Source organism: Balaenoptera physalus (assembly GCF_965194825.1).
Source record: "Balaenoptera physalus genome assembly, chromosome: 4".
Classification (NCBI taxonomy): Eukaryota; Metazoa; Chordata; class Mammalia; order Artiodactyla; family Balaenopteridae; genus Balaenoptera; species Balaenoptera physalus.
Genome location: NC_138891.1, coordinates 24,968,553 through 24,990,349, shown reverse-complemented (window position 1 = coordinate 24,990,349; position 21,797 = coordinate 24,968,553). Strand labels below are relative to the sequence as shown.

The 21,797-nt window shown below is 36.5% G+C and overlaps 2 protein-coding genes and 1 long non-coding RNA gene across 12 annotated transcripts in view; 2 read left to right on the top strand and 1 right to left on the bottom strand.

The window, feature by feature from the left end:
* ATR (ATR checkpoint kinase) overlaps positions 1 to 8,259 on the top strand; it is a 105,214-nt gene extending 96,955 nt beyond the window's left edge. The window contains exons 43-47 of one of the 3 annotated variants that reach the window (XM_082461157.1): positions 752 to 908; positions 1,025 to 1,178; positions 2,398 to 2,549; positions 6,531 to 6,636; positions 7,872 to 8,259. In XM_082461157.1, coding sequence (XP_082317283.1) covers positions 752 to 908; positions 1,025 to 1,178; positions 2,398 to 2,549; positions 6,531 to 6,636; positions 7,872 to 8,045 — 743 coding nt within the window. In that variant the 3' untranslated portion in view covers positions 8,046 to 8,259. Of the gene's footprint in view, positions 1 to 751; positions 909 to 1,024; positions 1,179 to 2,397; positions 2,550 to 6,530; positions 6,637 to 7,871 lie in introns of those variants that run through there. The other 2 variants (XR_014263431.1, XM_082461158.1) reach the window with 2 other exon arrangements.
* The window catches only part of LOC309660551, a 247,780-nt gene that overhangs the window by 52,903 nt on the left and 173,080 nt on the right, over positions 1 to 21,797 (bottom strand). The window lies entirely within an intron of this gene.
* XRN1 (5'-3' exoribonuclease 1) overlaps positions 8,817 to 21,797 on the top strand; it is a 99,261-nt gene continuing 86,280 nt past the window's right edge. For 3 of the 8 annotated variants that reach the window (XR_014263433.1, XM_082461160.1, XM_082461159.1), the window contains exons 1-3: positions 8,822 to 9,575; positions 17,576 to 17,808; positions 21,314 to 21,411. Coding sequence is in view for 7 of the 8 variants with exons in the window: in XM_082461160.1 (XP_082317286.1) it covers positions 9,501 to 9,575; positions 17,576 to 17,808; positions 21,314 to 21,411 (406 nt within the window). In the remaining variant the exon portion in view is untranslated. Of the gene's footprint in view, positions 9,576 to 17,575; positions 17,809 to 21,313; positions 21,412 to 21,797 lie in introns of all 8 variants that reach the window. The other 5 variants (XM_082461163.1, XM_082461161.1, XM_082461162.1 and 2 more) reach the window with 2 other exon arrangements.

Sequence of the window (21,797 nt, the reverse complement as noted above, 5' to 3'; positions counted from 1 at the left end):
AGTGTTAGTTATTGCTATTGGATTTTTAAAAATATATATATTTTTTCCATCCTATCATGAACATAGTTGAACTGTGCAACATTTGAGGCTAAAAATCTCTAATCTCAAACTTGTCTATGGAAATTTTAGCTGAACCTTGGGTCCAAAAAGCACCAAACCAAGGCGGGCCTAAAAGGCACTTTATAGACTGGAGTCATGTCAACCATATAATACGAACTCACAAATATATCAGAAGGAAATTTTCTTCTGCTTCCACATATGATTTGAATTGTACAAGATTAGTTTTAAAATCAGGTATGCTATGAATCTTATAGGCTAGCCTTCACACAGAGTAAATTATTTCAGAGCACCATTGTAGGTTTCTTAGTAATGATTCAGTGTGGACCCATACTGCCTGCTGATTAACAGAGAGATCACTGTAAATTTAGTGAGGGCTGTAGCATTTTTACATGCAGGGGCACTATTCACATTGGATTTATTCTGAGTGGTATCTTCTGGTATGTGTGGTCTTACTTGGCATTGATTATCATCAACAAGAGGGCTCACTCTAGATAAGTATTAAGTGAAGATAATGTGTTTATTATTTTCGTATAATATCAGAAGAAAGTTTACCTATGCATAATTGAAATGTTTCCATTTATTCTTGCTTTTGAATAAAAGTAGATATTTCCTGTCCTATTTTCACCAAAAAAAAAATTGCCCCTTTTCTCATTTGGCTTGTGTGATTAATGGAAATCACTCTACCTTGCAGGAGTTTATATGACAGGGAAGGAACTTCGCCAGTGTATGCTACCAAAATCGGCAGCTTTGTCTGAAAAACTCAAAGTATTCCGAGAATTTCTCCTGCCCAGGCATCCTCCTGTTTTTCATGAGTGGTTTCTGAGAACATTTCCTGATCCTACATCATGGTAAGTTACCAAAAATATAATACATTGTTATGGTTAGATTTTTTTAAAAAAATATTTTAGATGTATGTTGCCCCATATGATACAAGGATACTTGATAGGCATTGTGTTTCCTTTAGGTACAGTAGCAGATCAGCATACTGCCGTTCCACCGCCGTTATGTCAATGGTTGGTTATATCCTGGGCCTTGGAGACCGTCATGGTGAGAACATTCTCTTTGATTCTTTGACTGGTGAATGTGTACATGTGGATTTCAACTGTCTCTTCAATAAGGTATGTGATATGACCTACTGTAGTTAATTGTATGTTTTCTCCTAATTTCCTTTCCTCAACAACTGTTCTTCCTAGACATACCTGTTAGTAACAGCTATAGTCACACTGAGAGTTTGTTGACTGGTTTTGATCAGTGGATCCCATAGCCCTCAGTAAAGCAACTTAGGTTGGACAGAACTCAGAAGAGTGATATAGTAAAACTAGCACTGAACTTGAAGTCCAAAAGCATAGATCCAAGTTCTGACTTATTAGTTCTTGGTTATATGAACATGGGGTGTTCATATAATATATGAACAGTTCATTTTACTGAGACTCAGTTTTAGAGAGACAGAGTAGTTTAATGTGATTGTTTCCAAACCTGGCAGCAGCATCTAAGATTTTTTTTTTTTTTTTTAATGCAGATACCTAGGAAACATCACAGGAAATTCAGATTGTGTAGGTCCAGCTGGGGTCTGGGAATAAATTGAGGTCATTCGACTCTCCTTAAGGCCCCCCTCCAATTTTCCAATGTTATGATCCTGAAAGGCAGACTAATTATTAAACCCACTTTTTCCTTCATCCTTATTCTCTATGGGTTGCCGTCTGCTATCACAGGAAACCAAGAAAGGTCACAGACCCAACTGAAAACAAATCAAAGATAAACCACTGGTATAGGGGATTCATACAAGAGAGGAATTTAGGGAAACTGATTGGAGGGATGAAAAAGCCCTAGGAAAGGCAGGTGTTACAGTATGGAAGAAAATAAATGAACTGGACTTCATTATATTACATGTTACACTTCCTGTCTCAGGGATTGTGAGCATCTAACACTTGGCTATTACTTTTCCCGTCCTGTTTTAAACTGAAAGTCTTAAAGAAAAGAAGAAAATTATGAGAGTATTTTGTTTGTACTTTATACTATTCAAGAAGGACATTAAGGGAGTTAATATAAGGCTAAATATTGAATGCCTAAATATTGCTCTATAATGCTATTCACTTTAGTAATTCAGTGAAAGATGAATCCACCCATCCTCTAGATCTTATCCAAGGAGTTGTTTCAGCTCCTCAAAAGCAAAGGTAGAGAGTCATATGGCTCCTTCATGATGTAGGCCTGTAACGTAAGTTGCAAATACAAATATTTTGAGGGTATGTTTGCTCTCTCCTAAAAGCTTTAAATTTTTTGCATAAAGATTTTTAAATTCCAGCATCTTTACTTTTTAATGAAATGCATTGTTTTAAGGGAGAAACCTTTGAGGTCCCAGAAATTGTTCCATTTCGCATGACTCATAATATGGTTAATGGAATGGGTCCTATGGGAACAGAAGGTCTTTTTCGAAGAGCTTGTGAAGTTACAATGAGGCTGATGCGAGATCAGAGAGAACCTTTAATGAGGTAATCATCTATATTTTGTAAACAATTTAATAGTAACTTTGAATGTGATTATTGGTTTCTAAGTTGTTTTCTTTATATAGAGCTACTTTGTACTGGTTGAAGTAGATTTTTTTTAATAATAGCTTTTATTAAGATATATTTTACATACCATAAAATTTAGTCTTTTTTTTTTTTTCTTAATTTAATTTTGGCTGCATTGGGTTTTCGTTGCTGCTTTCTCTAGTTGCGGCAAGCGGGGGCTACTCTTCCTTGCAGTGCGTGGGCTTCTCGTTGTAGTGACTTCTCTTTGTTGCGGAGCACAGGCTCTAGGCACACGGGCTTCAGTAGTTGTGGCATGCAGTCTCAGTAGTTGTGGCTCACAGGCTCTAGAGCACAGGCTCAGTAGTTGTGGCGCACAGGCTTAGTTGCTCCACGGCATGTGGGATCTTCCCAGACCAGGGCTTGAACCTGTGTCCCCTGCATTGGCAGGTGGATTCTTAACCACTACGTTACCAGGGAAGTCCAAACTTCGGTCTTTTAATATATATACTACGGAGGTTTCAGTATATTCACAAGATTGTGCGACCATCACTGCTATCTAATTATGAAACATTTTCATCACCTCCAAAAGAAATTAGCAGTCACTCCCTAACTCTACTCCCCACCATCTCCTAGCAACCACGAATCTCCTTCTGTCTCTATAGATTTGCCTATTCCGGATATTTCATATATAAGTAGAATTATACAACATGTGGCCTTTAGTGTCTCTGTTCTTTCAGTAGCATGATGTTTTTAAGGTTTATCTATGCTCTAGCATGTATCAGTACTTCATTCTTTTTTATTGTCAAATAATATTCTATTATATGGATATACCACCTTTTGTTTATCCATTCATCAGTTAATGGACATTTGGGATTGTTTTGGCTATTGTGAATAGCGTGGCTGTGAACATCTGCATACAGGTTTTATGTGGATATGTGTTTTCAGTTCTCTTGATTATACCTATGAGTAGGATTCTGGATATGTTAACTCTAAGCTTAACATTTTGAGGAACTTTCAAACTGTTTTCCAAAGCAGATGTAATATGTTATAGTCCCACTAGCAATGTCTTAAGTGTTCCAGTTTCTCCACATCCTTAACCAAAACTTGTTATTGTCTATCTATATTATTTTATCTGTCTTGCTGAAATTGTATTTAATTGTTGTTTTAATTTGCATTTTCCTAATGACCAGTTATGTTGAACATCTTTTCATGTTTATTGGTCACTTGCATAACTTCTTTGGACGAATGTCTATTTCAATCCTTTGACTGTTTTTTTAATTGGATTATTTGTCTTTTTTTTTTAAACATCTTTACTGGAGTATAATTGCTTTACAATGGTGTGTTAGTTCCTGCTGTATAACAAAGTGAATCAACTATACATATACCTTTATCCCCATTTCTCCTTCCTCTGGCGTCTCCCTCCGACCCTCCCTATCCCACCCCTCTAGGTGGACACAAAGCACCGAGATGATCTCCCTGTGCCATGCAGCTGCTTTCCACTAGTTATCTATTTTACATTTGGTAGTATATATATGTCCATGCCACTCTCTCACTTCATCCCAGCTTACCCTTCCCCCTCCCCATGTCATCAAGTCCATTCTCCACATCTGCATCTTTATTCCTGTCCTGCCCCTAGGTTCTTCAGAACATTTTTTTTTTTTTTAGATTCCATATATATGTGTTAGCATATGGTATTTGTTTTTCTCTTTCTGACTTACTTCACTCTGTATGACAGTCTCTAGGTCCATCCACCTCACTGCAAATAGCTCAATTTTGTTTCTTTCTATGCCTGAGTAATATTCCATTGTATACATGTGCCACATCTTCTCTATCCATTCATCTGTCGATGGACACTTAGGTTGCTTCCATGTCCTGGCTATTGTAAATACTGCTGCAATGAACATTATGGTACATGACTCTTTTTGAATTATGGTTTTCTCAGGGTATATGCCCAGTAGTGGGATTGCTGGGTCATATGGTACTTCTATTTTTAGTTTTATAAGGAACCTCCATACTGTTCTCCATAGTGGCTGTATCAATTTACATTCCCACCAACAGTGCAAGAGGGTTCCCTTTTCTCCACACCCTCTCCAGCATTTATTGTTTGTAGATTTTTTGATGATGGCCATTCTGACTGGTGTGAGATGATATCTCATTGTAGTTTTGATTTGCATTTCTCTAATGATTAATGATGTTGAGCATTCTTTCACGTGTTTGTTGGCAATCTGTATATCTTTTTTGGAGAAATGTCTATTTAGGTCTTCTGCCCATTTTTGGATTGGGTTTTTGTTTTTTTTGATATTGAGCTGCATGAGCTGCTTGTAAGTTTTGGAGATTAATCCTTTGTCAGTTGCTTCTTTTGCAAATATTTTCTCCCATTCTGAGGGTTGTCTTTTCGTCTTGTTTATGGTTTCCTTTGTTGTGCAAAAGCTTTTAAGTTTCATTAGATCCCATTTGTTTATTTTTGTTTTTATTTCCATTTCTCTAGGAGGTGGGTCAAAAAGGATCTTGCTGTGATTTATGTCATAGAGTGTTCTGCCTATGTTTTCCTCTAAGAGTTTGATAGTGTCTGGCCTTACATTTAGGTCTTTAATCCATTTTGAGTTTATCTTTGTGTATGGTGTTAGGGAATGTTCTAATTTTGTTCTTTTACATGTAGCTCTCCAGTTTTCCCAGCACCACTTATTGAAGAGGCTGTCTTTTCTCCATTGTATATTCTTGCCTCCTTTATCAAAAATAAGGTGACCATATGTGCGTGGGTTTATCTCTGGGCTTTCTACCCTGTTCCATTGATCTGTATTTCTGTTTTTGCCAGCACCATTTTTGAAGAGATTATTTTTCTCTATTTAATTGTCTTGACATTTCTGTTGAAAATCAATTGACCATACATGTAAGGGTGTATTTCTAGATTCTCAGTTTTATTCCATTGATCTGTATGTCTAACCTTATGCCAATAGCACATTCTCCTGATTACTATAGCTTTGCAGTATGTTTTGAAGTCAGGAAGTGTGAATCCTCCGACTTTTTTTTTCTTTTTCAAGACTGTTTGACTGTAATGCGTCTCCTGCATTTCCATATGCATTTTAAGATCATCTTGCCAATTTCTGCAAAGGCCACCCTGGATTTTGATAGGAATGGCATTGAATCTGTAAATCAATTTAGGGAGTATTGCCATCTTAAGTCTTTTGATCCATGAACATAGGATATCTTTCCATTTATTTAAGTCTTCTTCAATTTCTGTCAACAACGTTTTGTAATTTTTAGTTTGCAAATCTTCTTTTTAACTTTTTAAAAATGTGTTCCTAAGTATTTCTAAATGGAATTTTTTTCTTAATTTCATGTTTGGATTGTTCATTGCTAGTGTATAGAAATATAACTAAATTTGTATATTGATCTTGTATCCTGCAACCTTACTGAACTCATTTATTAGTTGTCATAGTTATTTTTGCAGATACCTTAAGATTTTCTCTCTACAACAAGAGGTCATCTGTAGATAGGGATAGTTTTATTTTTTCTAATCTAATCTCAGTGCCTTTTCTTTTTCTTGCCTAATTGCCCTAGCTAGATCAATGTTAAAGAGCCATGTTGAGACATCTACATCCTTGTCTTTTTCCTAATCTTAGGGGTGAAGAAGCCAGTCTTTTACCATTAAATATGTTAGCTGTGGGAAGTAGTTTTTCAAAAGGACATTTAAAGCTCATTTATTCACTTTTTTATTTAAAACCTGTCTACCAGGCATTATGGTAAAATACATTGGATAGTTTAGACGTCGGCAAAGGCAAATTCTCTGAAGGAGGAAGCACAGCATTTTCTGAAATGGCAGTAATGTGTTTGGTAAGAGTATTACCATTAGCTTCTTATCCTTCAGTAGTTATCCTTCACCTAACTGTTGACATTAATGAGAGTTCTTTTTACAAAGATAACATTGTATTATTACCATAATATTTGTTTCCATTTTAGTGTCTTAAAGACTTTTCTACATGATCCTCTTGTGGAATGGAGTAAACCAGTGAAAGGGCATTCCAAAGCATCACTGAATGAAACAGGGGAAGTTCTCAACGAAAAGGTTAGTAGAAGGTGTAGCTTGATATGAACTGGTATTGTATATCTCTACAAATGGGAACTGATTCTAAATACTGTCAGTGACTGACCATTGAATACTCTGAAATTTAGTTCTCTATCTAGTATGACAATGCCATAAGTTTTCTTTATTGTCATTACTAATGTTAACATTCTTATCATCTGTATAATAAAAACAGTTCAAAGCATGCTTGTTTAACCATAAACAAATCACAGTTATGATACAGAATGGGAAAAACTTGAACACAAATTGCCTGAATTTATAGAGCAGCAGGTCTCAGCTTCAGTATGTAGAACTCTTTACTAACATAGTAGTCCCTTGTCCCTTGATTTCCATGGGGGATAGGTTCCAGGACCCCCCTGTGGATACCAAAATCCTGGAATGCTCAACTCCCGTATATAAGATGCTGTAGGATTTGTATATAACCTGTGTATATCATCCCATATACTTTAAGTCATCTCTAGATTACTTATAATACCTAGTACAATGTAAATACCATGTAAATAGTTGTAAATACAGTATAAATGCTATGTAAATAGTTGCTGGTGTATGGCAAATTGAAGTTTTCCTTTTTGGAACTTTATGGAATTTTTTTCCCCTGAATATTTTCAGTCCGTGGTTGGTTGAATCATTGGCTGCAGAGAGCTGACTATATTAGTTGAATCCTCAAATTTTCCAGATAGTTATTTTAAATAAGTTAGAATAGATTTGAGGGTTGTTTTTCTAATTACATCATTCTCACTTTTGCATTCTGATATGCTTTCTTGATTGAGAAAAATATGTAGAATTACAAGTAGCTCACTTAGAACTCCCATTTGCATATAACATAATCTAAATATTAGGCATTAGAGTATTGTTGCTGTTATTAGAATACTAATATTCAAATGTTTAAGTCCTAAACACTTTTCAGAGTAGATTTTTTTATATTATTATTTTTCTAGACTTCTAACATGGAAGAGATTCCCTGGTATTTCACAGAGTCCTGAAAAATGTCCAAACAGTTGGTGTTAGATCAAAATTGCAAGCCTCGATATCAGTATCTCAAGTTATTTTATTTGTTTCATTTCTTCTCTCTTTTGTCTGCATTTGCTCTTACAAAAGGGGTAATAATCAGTAAAATGGCATTAATATGTTAGATAAAAGAAAGGCAGTAATTCCAAATTGTAAACATCTACATGTCATTGGGTCCGTAGTCCTTATGATTTTCAATTTCTTTTTAGGCCAAAACCCATGTTCTTGACATCGAGCAGAGACTACAAGGTGTAATCAAGACCCGAAATAGAGTGACAGGACTGCCATTATCTATTGAAGGACATGTGCATTACCTTATACAAGAAGCAACTGATGAAAACTTGCTATGCCAGATGTACCTTGGTTGGACCCCATATATGTGAAATGGAGTTACTTCAAAGAATATGTTAATAATCTAAAATCAATGCACTTGGATCATTAATCTGTGTTTGTATCTATTCAATTCCAAATTACAACATATGTTTATGTTCTCACAGTAACTGGTATTTCTCCCTGATTGTTAATAATATTTAAATTAATATATGTTGTTAAGAAATAAACTGCTTTCTTAATATATACTGTGTATTATAACTGGAGAAATGGAATATCTTATGTTCTTATGCTCTTAAAAAGATGTATTTGCAAGAAACAAGCCAGCCTAATTTCATTTTACAACTTTCATTGATTTTAAGTACTAACATAAGGATTCATTTGAACAAAAAATCATATTGAATAAATACTGTAGACAAAGCACGGTTCCCCTTACCTCTGGGAACTGTCTAGTAAGAGAGATGTAAACATAAATAGCACATCATTAAGTTCACTTAGTAATACTCTCTTTTTTTGTATTTGTTGAAAATGTGATAGGGAAAAAAAAATTAGCCAATTAACATGAATATGAAAACTGTATAAACATTCTGTAATTTTAAAGATGCTGCCATACTAAAAGTGTACCAGAATGCAGAATCCAGTGGTTGGGGGAAACAGCATTACTTAAAATTTCATTAGGTTTTCAAATCTAAAAAATTTTAACGTTAAATTTGGGAGTACATTTTATTGCGGAAGATTTAAAATAATTCATAATAATTTCAAAGCAAAGAGGTTATTAAATACAAATAAACGAAAACATAATCTTTTTGTAACAGATAATTTCACGTAGGTTTACCTTACAAAATTCTGCCTTTTTGTACAGTTGAAGTGTGATGGGGGAAAATATAATAACCCAAGAGGTATAAATGTGAAAACTAAACGTATACTTTCCTATTGAAGGCCTAATGTTAAGAGTTAAGGAGGAAGCTGGGTGGAGGGGAGTTAGGAAATCATTTTACGCAAATAATTTGGAAAAGAACGTTTTTAAAAGAAACTTTTGTATCCTGAAAGAAAAAATTTCCGCTCACAAAACAAACTAAACCAAATAAATCATCAGACCTTTTCAAATCTGTGTTGAAAAACAGAGATTAGTAATCCCAGAAGACGGAAGCAGCCAGGACTCTTCCAGTCGTCTCGTGAGGTTTTCATCCCCTTCCAAATCCACTTACAGCGCTCAGGTCTGTCAACTGGCATTTTCAGAACTGGATTTCACACACGCATTCAGAAACGCCTGGGCGCTCTTCAATGTAACCAGGCAGCTCCGCGGCGGCGAGTTCGGGCCGGGGCTAGAGCCCCGCCCCGGAGATGCGGTCTCGAAGCCGGCCGCTCTAGGCCCGGCGTCCGCTCTCTATGGTTAGGTGGGCGGTGTGTTGTCATCTGCGGAGCGACGGCCGGAGGCGGCGGCGTAGGCCCCGGCGGGGCGTTTGGTTTCGGTTTTGCCCTGACTTGAGTTAGCACTGACGGTCGAAATGGGAGTCCCCAAGTTTTACCGATGGATCTCGGAGCGGTATCCCTGCCTCAGCGAAGTGGTGAAGGAGCATCAGGTGGGTGAGCAAGGGGGCAGAGGCCCAGAAGGCGGAGGACCCGGGGCTCGGCGGCCCTCTCTCCACCCTGGGACCGGGGCTCTCCGCCGCCTCCTTCTGCTCGTCGTCAGCTGGCTGAGTGGCGAAGGGAGGGGAGCAGAGCGTTTGAGGACACCCTGGTGATCTGAGTGGGGGCGAAGACGCAAGTCGCTCTCCTGTGGGCAGAGCGGCGGGGATGCGGCGGTTCTGACAGCTCCTGCCCGGGCCGGGCCTGCCGCGACTCCGCAATCAAGTTCGGGGGAGGAGCGCTTTCTGGAGTGCTTCCCTTTCCTCCCCAGGGAGCTGCAGGTTTCGTTTTTCTTCTTGGAGGTGGGATGGTTGTCCTCCTAGGACCTAGCCCCAATCCCCACCCAGAGCAACAGGCCCACATACAAACAATAATACCGGCCTCCGCAGTTGAATCCCCTTGTTTACTTTCCCTTATCTAGAGCTGCATCCCGCCCTACCCCCAACGCCTAGACTTTTTGACGTGGCTGATGGTTCATATTTATGATACAGTTCGTTACTCTTTTTCTATTACCCCAAGGACCGTACCAATCCCCCGTTCCAAAAGAATAAAAATACATTTGGACGGGGCCAGGGCAGTTATTTGGAAGCTTCATTGTGTGACTGTGTGTGTGTGTGTGTGTGAAAGAGAGACGGGGGAGAGAGGGAGGAAGGAGATGAGGGAGGAAGGAGTCGTGGGGTGAACGGAGAGAGAAACAGATTGTTAGAGCATTAATGCTAGGAATAGTAATGTTCTGTATATAGTGACCCCAGGGCAGCGTTTATGTGCAGACTTGAAAAATGTAGTTGAGGTATTGGAACTGCGGAAAAAAATAGTAAGCAGTCATCTATTAGGTAAACTAGATTTTGGGTCTAGTGTTTGTCACATTTAATGGTTTTGGTAGCTCTTTTGCCCATTTTATATTTTACAGAAAAAAGTCATTTTTGTCTCCGAATGGAGGCATGGGTTCAAATCCCACTTCTGACACACACACACACACACAAAGTCATTTTTGAAGTTTGTACAGCTAATTGAGTTAGTTGAGATGGATAGCATTGTATTAACATGGAGGGAAATAATACAGTGAACACCATCATGCTGGCTATTTTTTTTTTTGGCTTTTTTTTTTTGGCTGTGTTGGGTCTTCGTTTCTGTGTGAGGGCTTTCTCTAGTTGTGGCAAGCGGGGGCCACTCTTCATCGCGGTGCGTGGGCCTCTCACTATCGTGGCCTCTCTTGTTGCGGAGCACAGGCTCCAGTCGTGCAGGCTCAGTAGCCGTGGCTCACGGGCCTAGTTGCTCCGCGGCATGTGGGATCTTCCCAGACCAGGGCTCGAACCCGTGTCCCCTGCATTGGCAGGCAGACTCTCAACCACTGCGCCACCAGGGAAGCCCCATGCTGTCTACTAAATTATGGTTTATTATTTTTAAAAAGTACTGTAAGCATGAAGATGGGGTTAAACTTCTGGAAAGGATTCTTTGTTGTTGGATTCCAGTCAGGTTTGGTATATGAGGAAAAGCTTACCAAAAATTCCAGAATGGTGGTTTGTCTTTAATATATTTGAAGCATGGGTTGAATTAGATTTAGGGAAGCATTTCTTTCCAGAGAAGAGGATAAAAATGGTGACAACTAGCTTAGGCTTTTCCTGGATCCTTCACTCAAACATGTGAGTACCTGCCATGCATCAGGCACTTTATCTCTAAATTGAAAAATTCAGACTAACTTGACAATGCACAATCTGTTCAGTAATATGTTTACTCTGTACTCTTTGGCACAGAATTTGGTTTGGTGTAAGGATCTTGGATTTTCTCCATCTTGAGGAATTTTGTTACTGAACAAAAATAATGGCTTTAAGGCAGTTTTATGACATGAACACTAACAATATGTTTAAAACTTGGTTCATCAAAGTGATGTCTTTCAAAAAGCAATCACCAGCTACTCTCTCAAGCAGTACTTAAAAGATGGTAGTGCCTAAGTCACAGCGGTTCAAAAGCTAGTCCTTGGGGGAAGGGACTGGATGGAGGGGTGGGTTCTGGGAAGATGGTGACAGTGGTGACATAGCATAGTTTTTGGTTTCTCTGAATCCTCATTTAAAAACAGAAAGAGAAACTAGATAGCTAAATTTAAAATCCATAGAACAGTTACAACAAAACCATGTGACATGGTATCCCCATGAACCCCAAGATACAATTTGGTGGGGACAGACTACCGATAGCCTCTAGACCCAGTTGGTATTGGCATGTCTGCAAGAGGAAGAAGGAGAAATGGGGCAACATCTGATGAACCTGAGAGCAGAACTCCAGAATATTCACTAAGCCTCTACAGGCCTATTAGATAGCAGTAGCTTCAACTGGGGGGTTTTAAAGGGCAGGAGCAGTCTAACTCCTGTGAACCCTCAAAACTGACTTGCCAAGGTACCATTCTAAGGCAGAGCCCACCCTAAGGAGAAACTGCTGGGAGTGAGATAAAATTTTATCAGGAAAGGGACAAGAGAGATAAGAGAAGAAGGTCGAGATAAAAGTGGGGGAGGGTTACAGAGTCAAGAAATCTTAGAAAACAAACCAGGCAAACCATCATATTTTTTAACACTACCCCAAAGTAGCAGAAGAGGGAGCTTTGTAAAGTTAAAGCTTTCCTGAACCCCTCCTCATTCCAAAAGTTCAGGAGAATTAAATTTACATAAAAATGAACAATAGAAAAGTGTCAAGGTCAAATAGTATACAAAGTTATTATGGGGGAAAAGGGGAACAAAATAATATTCGTACAGACAATAAAAGCTTGCAGTAAAAGCATGCACACATAACAGACCAAAACTATAACCTACTATTTCAGAATGAGCTAAAAGGCACTAAGAAAATAAGACATGAAAGAAAAACATATATCAATTACAAAAACTCAGGAATAAGGTGACAGAACCTAAAGAAAATTAGACATAAATGGCAAAATCATGTCAGAAGTGAAGCCTAAAGTAGTAGCAAGGCAAAAGCAAATGATGCCATAAGAAAAAAATAGAAGGTGGAAATAAGAGAAAATTTTAAAAGATAAAAAGGTTCAAGAGAAAGTAATAAGATAGGCAAAGAAGACAAATAATAGGGATTCTTGAAAAAGGAAATCAAAGCAATATAACAGAACAAATACTAAAACTATAATTAAAGAAACCTTCCCTGAAATTTAAAAAAAAAAACATTGAAGCCATGTTGAAAGAATACACCATGTACCCAAGAATATTGACTCAGATGACCAACATCAAGACATGTTCTAGTTAAATTCATGGACTTTAAAGAAAGAGAGAAAAAAGCTTTCATCACCTACAAGAAAGGAACATATGACTTATAAGGGAAAGAAAATCAGGTTCCCATCATAGTTTTTCACAGTAGTGCTTTATGCCAGAAGAAAATGGAGTAACATAAAGATACTCAACTGACTTTTGAGTATAAACGATAAGCTGGTCAAATGATCAGTGTAGGAGAAGTCAGGCAATATTGTTCCTTTGAGCACTTTCTTGAGGAATCTGCTAGAGAATGAGCTTCAGACAATCAAAAGGACTGGGGAAATATCTACATAAATACCAGTGGTGAACATTAAATATAATTTCCTGTAGAACAAAAACAAAATAAGAGTGAAGAGGGAGAAAGTTTAGTATATGATGGCTATGTGTTCTGACAATGTTTAGATAGCACAACTATAAAATAAATGGGAGTAAGAGAGAATGGGGAAAAGTTATGCAAAAAAAATTATATTACTATTAATTATATTAGTGGTAATATTAATATTGTTTTTCTGAAACTCGTGTGTGTGATATGATAAATACCTAATTATAGAGTATTTTAATTCTGTCATCTCTTATAACCAAGATTCTTGATGTGTAAGAAAGCAGTTACCGATGTAATAGAGAAAATGTTAAGTAAAAGCTCTAGTCTAGAATTTGAATTGAAAGTATCAGTATAATCTTATGAAACACACACGCCCACGCGCACACACACACACACACGTGTGTAAATTTCCTAGCTCTTTCTGATCACAGAAAAGGCCTAGAAACAATGACCAATCCAGTAGCAGTTGCATTCATAGTGCCTAAATTATGGTTTTGAAATACCATTATTCATCAAAACAAATCAGGATTTTATGGAGAAATGACTGATTCTAGGTCAGAGTCAGGAAGTATTCTAGATGAGCCTGAAAACTTTTGTCATATCATATAGCAGGACCGCTACTAAAGACTACTAGGAACATCTCAAAGGATTGAAGAGATAACTGGAAGAGGCTTGGAATCGCCCCAAATGGGACAATTTGATCTTCAATAATGATAATAATGATAATCCAGTGGATTAAAACCCATCAAATATGCTTAAATCCTTGAGTTTACAATGGTACTTTAAAAAAAGGGTCCCCTTCCAAAGGTGACAGACACAGTTCCCAATTTTGAAAACCTTTCCTGTACCACTGGGTAACCAAGAGGCAGAATGATCCCCTTTATAAAAGTATTACAATTAATAAAAAAAGAAGTGATAGAATATCACCATTTTGCAACCTCAAATAAGTTAATAGAAATAGGCATTAAGCACTAATGGCTGGTAATATTAGAAAAAAGAAAGAAAGGTGACACAAACAAATAGTAGAGCTTAACTCTATTCCTATTTTAGAGAATTCTTGACATGGATAGTGTATACAAGGCTTATATTGGTGTTTGAATGTGTACACACCTAGAACTATTTTTGATGCCTAGTTCAAGTGGTCCAGTAGTTTGGTAGAAGTATATTATGACTATAAAATTATAGTTATTTCATAAATCTGTATTGAATATAAAACTTATGTACCATAGGATCGAAAAATACAGAGATATATAATATTTTGTGCAGTCTTATCTTATTGTTAGCATATTTCTTGTTCAGTGAAGGCTTGGGAGTGAGGAAGGAGTTAAGTAAATAAGTAAATAGGGAGAAAGAAAGGAAGGAAGGGAGAGGGAGGAGGGAAGAAACCAAGCAAAACATTATTTTTTAAAAAAACACTTTCCTTCAAGTTGAGGACAATAGACTAGACCAGAATGTGGAAATTACAGAAAGATTATAAAATACAAAACAAACAAACAAAAAACAAAGCCTAATACAGAAAATCCAAGGGGAAGTTGCACATCTGCTGTATGCTTATGCAATGTCCTAGGTTACTGGAGGTAGATGGGGGAAAAGAATTAAACCCTCTGACCAATAACACTTACCATTCTAAGAAACCACAAATTGCCCATACACTACGGTCCTGTTTCTATGCAGATACACATGTAGATAAATATTTTCAATAAGTGGGATAATAATTTACCTGCTGTTTTATAACCTACTTTTGTCACTTGACCATATGTATTGTGTACATTATCCTATGCCAAATATGAATCTATATCATAATTTGTAATTGCTTTGTAGTATTCCCTTGTGTAGATGTACCATTATCAATTTTCTTTATTATTAGGCGTTTTCATTTTTTATCTTTTTTTTTAACTTTTTATTTTATATTGGAGTATAGTTGATTAACAATGTTGTGTTAGTTTCAGATGTACAGCAAAGTGATTCAGTTACGCATATATTGACATGTATCCTTTTTCAAATTCTTTCCCATTTAAGTTGTTACATAATATAATTTTTTATCTTTTCTGAACAATACTGCCATGAATAATCTTGTACTTATGTCTTTGTGCACATTTCTGATTATTTCTCAGGATAAATTTCCAATAGTAGAAGTCCGGGGTCAAAGATGTGCACATACACACACACACACACACACACACACACACACACACAAAAGATGTGCACACCTCAAATTTTGATATGTATTTTCATATTAGTTACACCAGTTTATATTCCCATCCCAGACTATTGGGTATATGTCTATGCCACCTCACTCCTTTCTAGCCCTGTGATCTTCCTCTAATATAAAATGGGGAGTCTAAATATGTCTCTTTTAAGATTGTTACCATAATTAAGTGAGAGAATGAATGTGTTTAGCCCAATGTTTGACACCTAATAAGTGCTTAATAAATGCCAGCTATTGCTTTTAATAACATGAAATATGCATTTCTCCAAATCCTTACCAATATTGGGTAACATCCATCTTTCTTATCTTTGCTAACATGATGGGGAAAATGATGTATCATTTTAATTAGAAATTTAGGAATGTTGAACCTTTTTTTCATATCATTTAGACTTTTGTGTTTCTTCTTTTTTGAATTGCTTTGCATTTTCCATACTTACTTTTAACATATGCTCTTCTTCTTACTTGATATTTGAGGGTTGTTTTGTATATTAGGAATGTTGACTTGGTCCTAATTTGCAAGTATTTTCCTGCATTTTGTCATTTTCAGTTGGGCTTGTTTATGGCACTTTTTTTTCCTTACAAGATTTTAAAAATACATTTTTAGGTAGCCCACTCCATCATTTGTTTGATTTATGATTTCTAACTTTCCCCACCTGAAAATTGCCAAAATATTTGTATATAATTTTTTTACTTAACATTTCTCACATTAAAATTTCTAATCCTTCTGGAATTTATTTTGTTATAAGGTGAATACAGTTTTGTTTCCAAATAGTTACCTAGGTGCCCCATCCCTTTCTTTCACTGATTTGAAATGTCTTTTATATACTAAATTTCTGTGTACACTTGGACTACTTCTAAACTATTTGGTTCATTTAAACTGTCTATTGTATAATTTAAAATATCATATAGGGCAGGTTTTCCTTCATTACTTTCCCTTTAGTATGCTCCCTTACATGTTTATTCTCCTAAGGAAACTTTGTAATCATTTTGTAAAGTACCCCCACCCCCTCAAAAAAAATCACATTGAGATTTTGATTGAGGTTTTTAGATTTCTTGAAACAAACAGTAAATCTTGAATGTACATTTAAAACCTCATGATCACAGTTGTCATTTCATTCGAGTCTAATACTCACTAAGGGCATTTAAATTTTTTTTACTTAGTACAATCCTATGTAAATAGGTGTTTTATAAATATATTTTTATGGTGTTCATTGATTCAAAGACCAAAACTTTTCACTCCTAAAACTCAAAGGCATGTTATTTTCTCAATAACAGGAAAATGTATTGTTACCTATGCATATGGTAAAATTTGAATAATTGTTTCAGAGATAGTTTTCATTAAGTTTATACAAAAATGCCCATTATGTTTTTATGTTTGAAAATTCAAAATACTTTTCTTCAATTAGTATGTAAGGCAGACTACTCTCAAATCCCTTAATTACACTAGATATTAAGTTGTGCCCATTTTAGTTCCTTGTTAGTTTATATTTGTTTCAGTAGTGTTCCCATTACTTGTTCACAGACATTTAAATAGAAGAAACGTCAATCAGAGTCAGAACCATGAAGGCCTTTCTATAAAAGTGGATGCCTGTTAGCCAAAGTTTAAAAATTATTTAATCCACCTATGAAAAACAAATCAGTTTTCAAAGTTTCCTAAATTTCTTGACATAATCTAAGCTTTTTAAATTAATATAACCAAATTAATGATTCTGTTTCAGTAAAACCAGATATACAATAAGGCTTTAAATCACTTGTAAAACCTTTTAATGACCATGTACAAATAGCCTTTTGATATAAATGGGAATTATGTTACTCATTTATAGAGGAAATTGAGGCTTTGAGGAGTTAATGTCAAATTGTAGGAGGAAAGGAAACTAATATTTTGAGTACCAAATCAACCAAGAGCTTTATTTGGTGTTTTCTCAGGTTATCTTATTTTAAATAAGTAGATAATTTCCTGACAGTAAATGTGATCAAGCTTTTGGTGCATAATGTAACCACGTAATATGTCTCTGTCTTACTTATTCCTCCTGTTTACTTTCTTTATTCAACTGTGATTGTTTACTCAGTTTTTATATAATAAGAGTAAGCCCCTATATCCTGCTTTTGATCAGATGTCTAGGTATCTGTGGTTGATTATAATAATGATCTTGATCATTTTTCTTTGTTTTTTAGATTCCTGAATTTGATAACTTATACCTGGATATGAATGGAATTATACATCATTGTTCCCATCCTAATGATGATGATGTTCACTTCAGAATTTCAGATGATAAAATCTTTACTGATATTTTTCACTACTTGGAGGTGTTGTTTCGCATTATTAAACCTAGGAAAGTGTTCTTCATGGCCGTTGACGGTGTGGCTCCTCGAGCAAAGATGAACCAGCAGCGTGGGAGGCGTTTTAGGTAAAACATTTATGGTTTATTTTAGAGTACTATTTAGATTAATAAAATATATTACTTCAAAGGTAATTGACTTTACACAATGCCATCTCCCATTCACGTTTCTTTTCTGCTTAAATTTCCCCCCACAAGTGGAAGTATCTCAGACTTACAATGTCACATTTTATCAATCAAGTAAACAAATTAGGAATTCAAATGAGGTGTCATTTCTCAAGGTATATGATGGGTTGTATAAAGTTACTCTGTTGTTCTCTGTCACAAATTTTTCAGACTTCCTAAAACTTGGCAATTTGGAAATGGTAGTAGTAGAGAAAGTTCCTAGAGTATTTCTTCCTGAGCTGTGGAACTGCAGAGTGAACTGAGAGATTGTTCTAATGAGAATATCACTGACATTTAACGTGACCCTGGGCTAGATGCTGACCCTGCTTGAACATGGGTCCCCACTGGGTAGAAAGGCAAATGAGATTAGAAGGGGATGGATAGAGCATGAGAAGAGAACTAAGTTAGGACACTCGAGATATTATCAGCCCAGTGTATGACTTGGGTAGTAGGAGAAGCAAAAGGTTGAAAAGGAGTTGTATACAGAGAGAGGATTTTAAAGTCAAAATCCTGGACCTGTGGAATATTTCTAAATAACAATGAAAACATGCAGTGTCCTTGTTATGAGTAACAGGAGTAAAGTTAAGAGGGCTGTTGGAACTGAAGGAAAGAAACCCTGAGTCTAGTGAGTTTGATAGGTCATTAGCATAATAGATCCTTTCCTTTCATCACAATGGCAGGTAAAGAAATAGAAAGGGCACCTATGAATCAGATGTGGAAATCATCAAGGAAGGTGGGAGAGTACCTTGGAGAAGGCTAGCAGTGAGAATGGGAAGAGAATGGTAAACTCTACTAATTTAAATATCAAAAGAGAAAAGATACTGAAGATATTGGAACTGAAATCCTTGAAGACAAGGGCCATCTCTTACTAAAATTTAGATTCTCAAGTACCACCCAAGACTTACTTAATCTGAACCTCTTAAAACTAGGCCCTGGAAACTATGTTTACCAGATTCCCCTGGTATTTGTTAAACTAGTTTTGGGTCGCTGCTAGGCTAGATAATCTAGTGTTGAGAAAGGGTTATATAAGCCCACTGTATCAGTCAGTTGCAGGTAATAGAAATTTAACTATTCTGAGCAGAAAGAAATATAATACAGAGGATTGGGTGCCTATAAAAATCATTGTAAAAGCCAAAAGGTTGTGAATTTAGGTTCGCCTTTAAGAGTGACTTCCAGAACAACACCATAGAACTCACCCACTGATGGCATCACTACTGTAACATTCAGGAAGGTGAGGAGTTCAGAGGCCCTGACCAGAACAGGTAGTTCTAGGAATTTATTCCTTTAGCTCTGATCCAGAGATTAAGAAGCTAAGTCATATCCAGAAGCCTAGCTGCAGGGAAGCCTGAGAGTTTAATTTTTTTATAGCTTTCTTCCAACCTCTCTGGTATCAGAAGACAGACTAGGAGAGAGGAATGGGCGTCGAGGGCCAGTTGACGCTAACCACCTCAAGTGTTCACTCGGAACTGCGGCGGTGTCGAGTGTGCCATGTTTCCCCCAAATCCCCCAGTCAGCTTTTCCTCATTCTCCACAGCGACTGTTTTCTTCACTCATAATCTTTAATCCTAATCTCTTCGCATCTCTGCCATCTTTTAAATCTGCTTGCCATCTGTCTTTCATCCCCACCGTGCCACTGAAACTTCCTTACAAGATTATTAATAGACTCCTTAAAGGGGCTAAATCTAGAGAATAATTCTGTCTTTATATTACTTCATTTATCTCTGGTATTAAGCAGGGTTGACCATTATTTCTTTCTTGAACTTCCTTCCCATGACCTTCAGGTAACTATACTCTATGACTGGGGATTGAACCCAGGCCCTGGCAAGTGGAAGTGCCAAGTTCTAACCACTGTACACCAGGGAATTCCTTCTGACTGTACCTTCTTAATCTCCTTGTTATATTCTCTTCCTCTGCTTTGTCTTAAATATTGATGTTTCTTAAGGTTCTGTCCTGGGTCCTGAGATATCTTATCCAATGACTTTAAGTACTGAATCTGTACTGATGACTCCCAAATTTATCTTTCTGGTGGATATCTCTTTCCAGAGCTTGTATACATCCAAATGCCTGCTAAATGCCTCCTCTGGATACCATAGATACATTTCAGGCTTAACATATTCAGAACTGAACTCATCTTTGCCTCAAACCTGCCTTCCTTCTATGTTTCCTGTTTCCGTGAATGATAACATCATGTAAGTAGCTGCTCAACTCCAAAGTCCGAGAGTAATTGGACTTCTCCCTCTTCCTTATTCCTCACATCTAAGTCATATCTACCTACTTCTTTTCATCTTTACTGCTACTGTCAGCCTAGGCCACCATAATCTTCTACCTAGATTACTTTAATAGTTTTACCTTGCCCCTGTCCCAAACATTCTCCGTATTGCAGCTACATCAAACATTATGGCTGTTTAATTTCTATTTCCCCAATAGAGTATAAACTCCGAGAAGAGGAATCATTTCTTTTTTGTTGTATCCCAAGAACTTGTCACATAGTAACATTGAATAATCATTTCTTCAGTCAAAGAAGGAAGGGGAGAAAAGAGGAAAGAATGGCTTCCATTGGCGAGATTACAAATGAGTTGATATCTTCAGAGTTTTTGTTATATTGAAGAGGTTGGTAAGAGAGAGGTTAAATACGAAGAAGAGTTTGTTTATCACAGAAATAGAATTCCACAGGGCACAGTAGATAGAGCTATAGTAACAAGGCTGTAGAAAATGTACATAAAGCAGGACTTCCTAACTTGTATGCCATGTGGCATATTTGTGTGCCACACATGGGTTACTGGAGAGGCCAGATTGGAATTGGGATGCCAGTATTCAAACCTGTGTCTATCGGACTCTAAAAATCATGTTCTTCTTAGTAAACCCTGTTGCCTCAAAAATGAGATCATTTTGGCTACTGATGTCATTAATGTTATTAGGCTTTCATTTTAGATGTTTTCATGAGGAAACCCAAAGATATACATTACAATTTTATAATTATTTTTATGTAATATTCTTAGAGATCATTTTAATGATGTACTTCTTATTTGATATTATTAAATGTAGTGTGTATAATAAATGTTTATGCTATACTTTTGAAATTATTTCTAGAACTAATATGCTGTATATTTGTGATTAGAAAAGAATTACTTTATAATAAGTATTTGTAACATTCTTTGTCAGTTTTATACTGTTATAATGTTCTACTTCTATAGTCCCTAGCTGAAAAACTCAATTCTTTAAATAAAAAGAAACAATTCTGAGGCTCATCTTTATTGATTATAGACATTTCAAAACTTATATGTTTTGAACTTAAAATTGATGAATTAGTATTTTAGTTACAAAAGCTTCTAAATAACCATTTACTTTATGTAGAGATCTCTATTTTTTCCAGAAAGTTGAGTACTTCTTTTCCCCCTTAACATTTAAGGTCAGCAAAGGAGGCAGAAGACAAAATTAAAAAGGCAGTAGAAAAAGGAGAAACTCTTCCTACAGAGGCCAGATTTGATTCCAACTGCATTACACCAGGTAAATTCACTGAGAGAAAAATTCTGGCAGATTTAAAATATAAATGTAAATTTATTTCTCTTTTCTAACCTCTATTTATTTTGTCCTTAGGGTTCTATTTGCTGTATTTTCCCAGTTATGTCTCTTCATGAGATGGTTTGGTCACCTTGGTCATAAATGCCCCTATGGAGACCCACTGTAGGGTTTTACAGATGCTGATAAGGGCACCTATGGACAGGACTCTCCCAGATGCACAGAATTCCTGACCTAGCAGGAACTTACAAGATCAGTCCTACTTCTGCCGTTTATATGTATGAAAGCTGACTCAATGAGGTTGTGGTTCACCCAAGTTCATAGAGCTAGCTTGTTGTATTCAGGAGAAGAAACCCATTTTCCTTGTCTAGAGT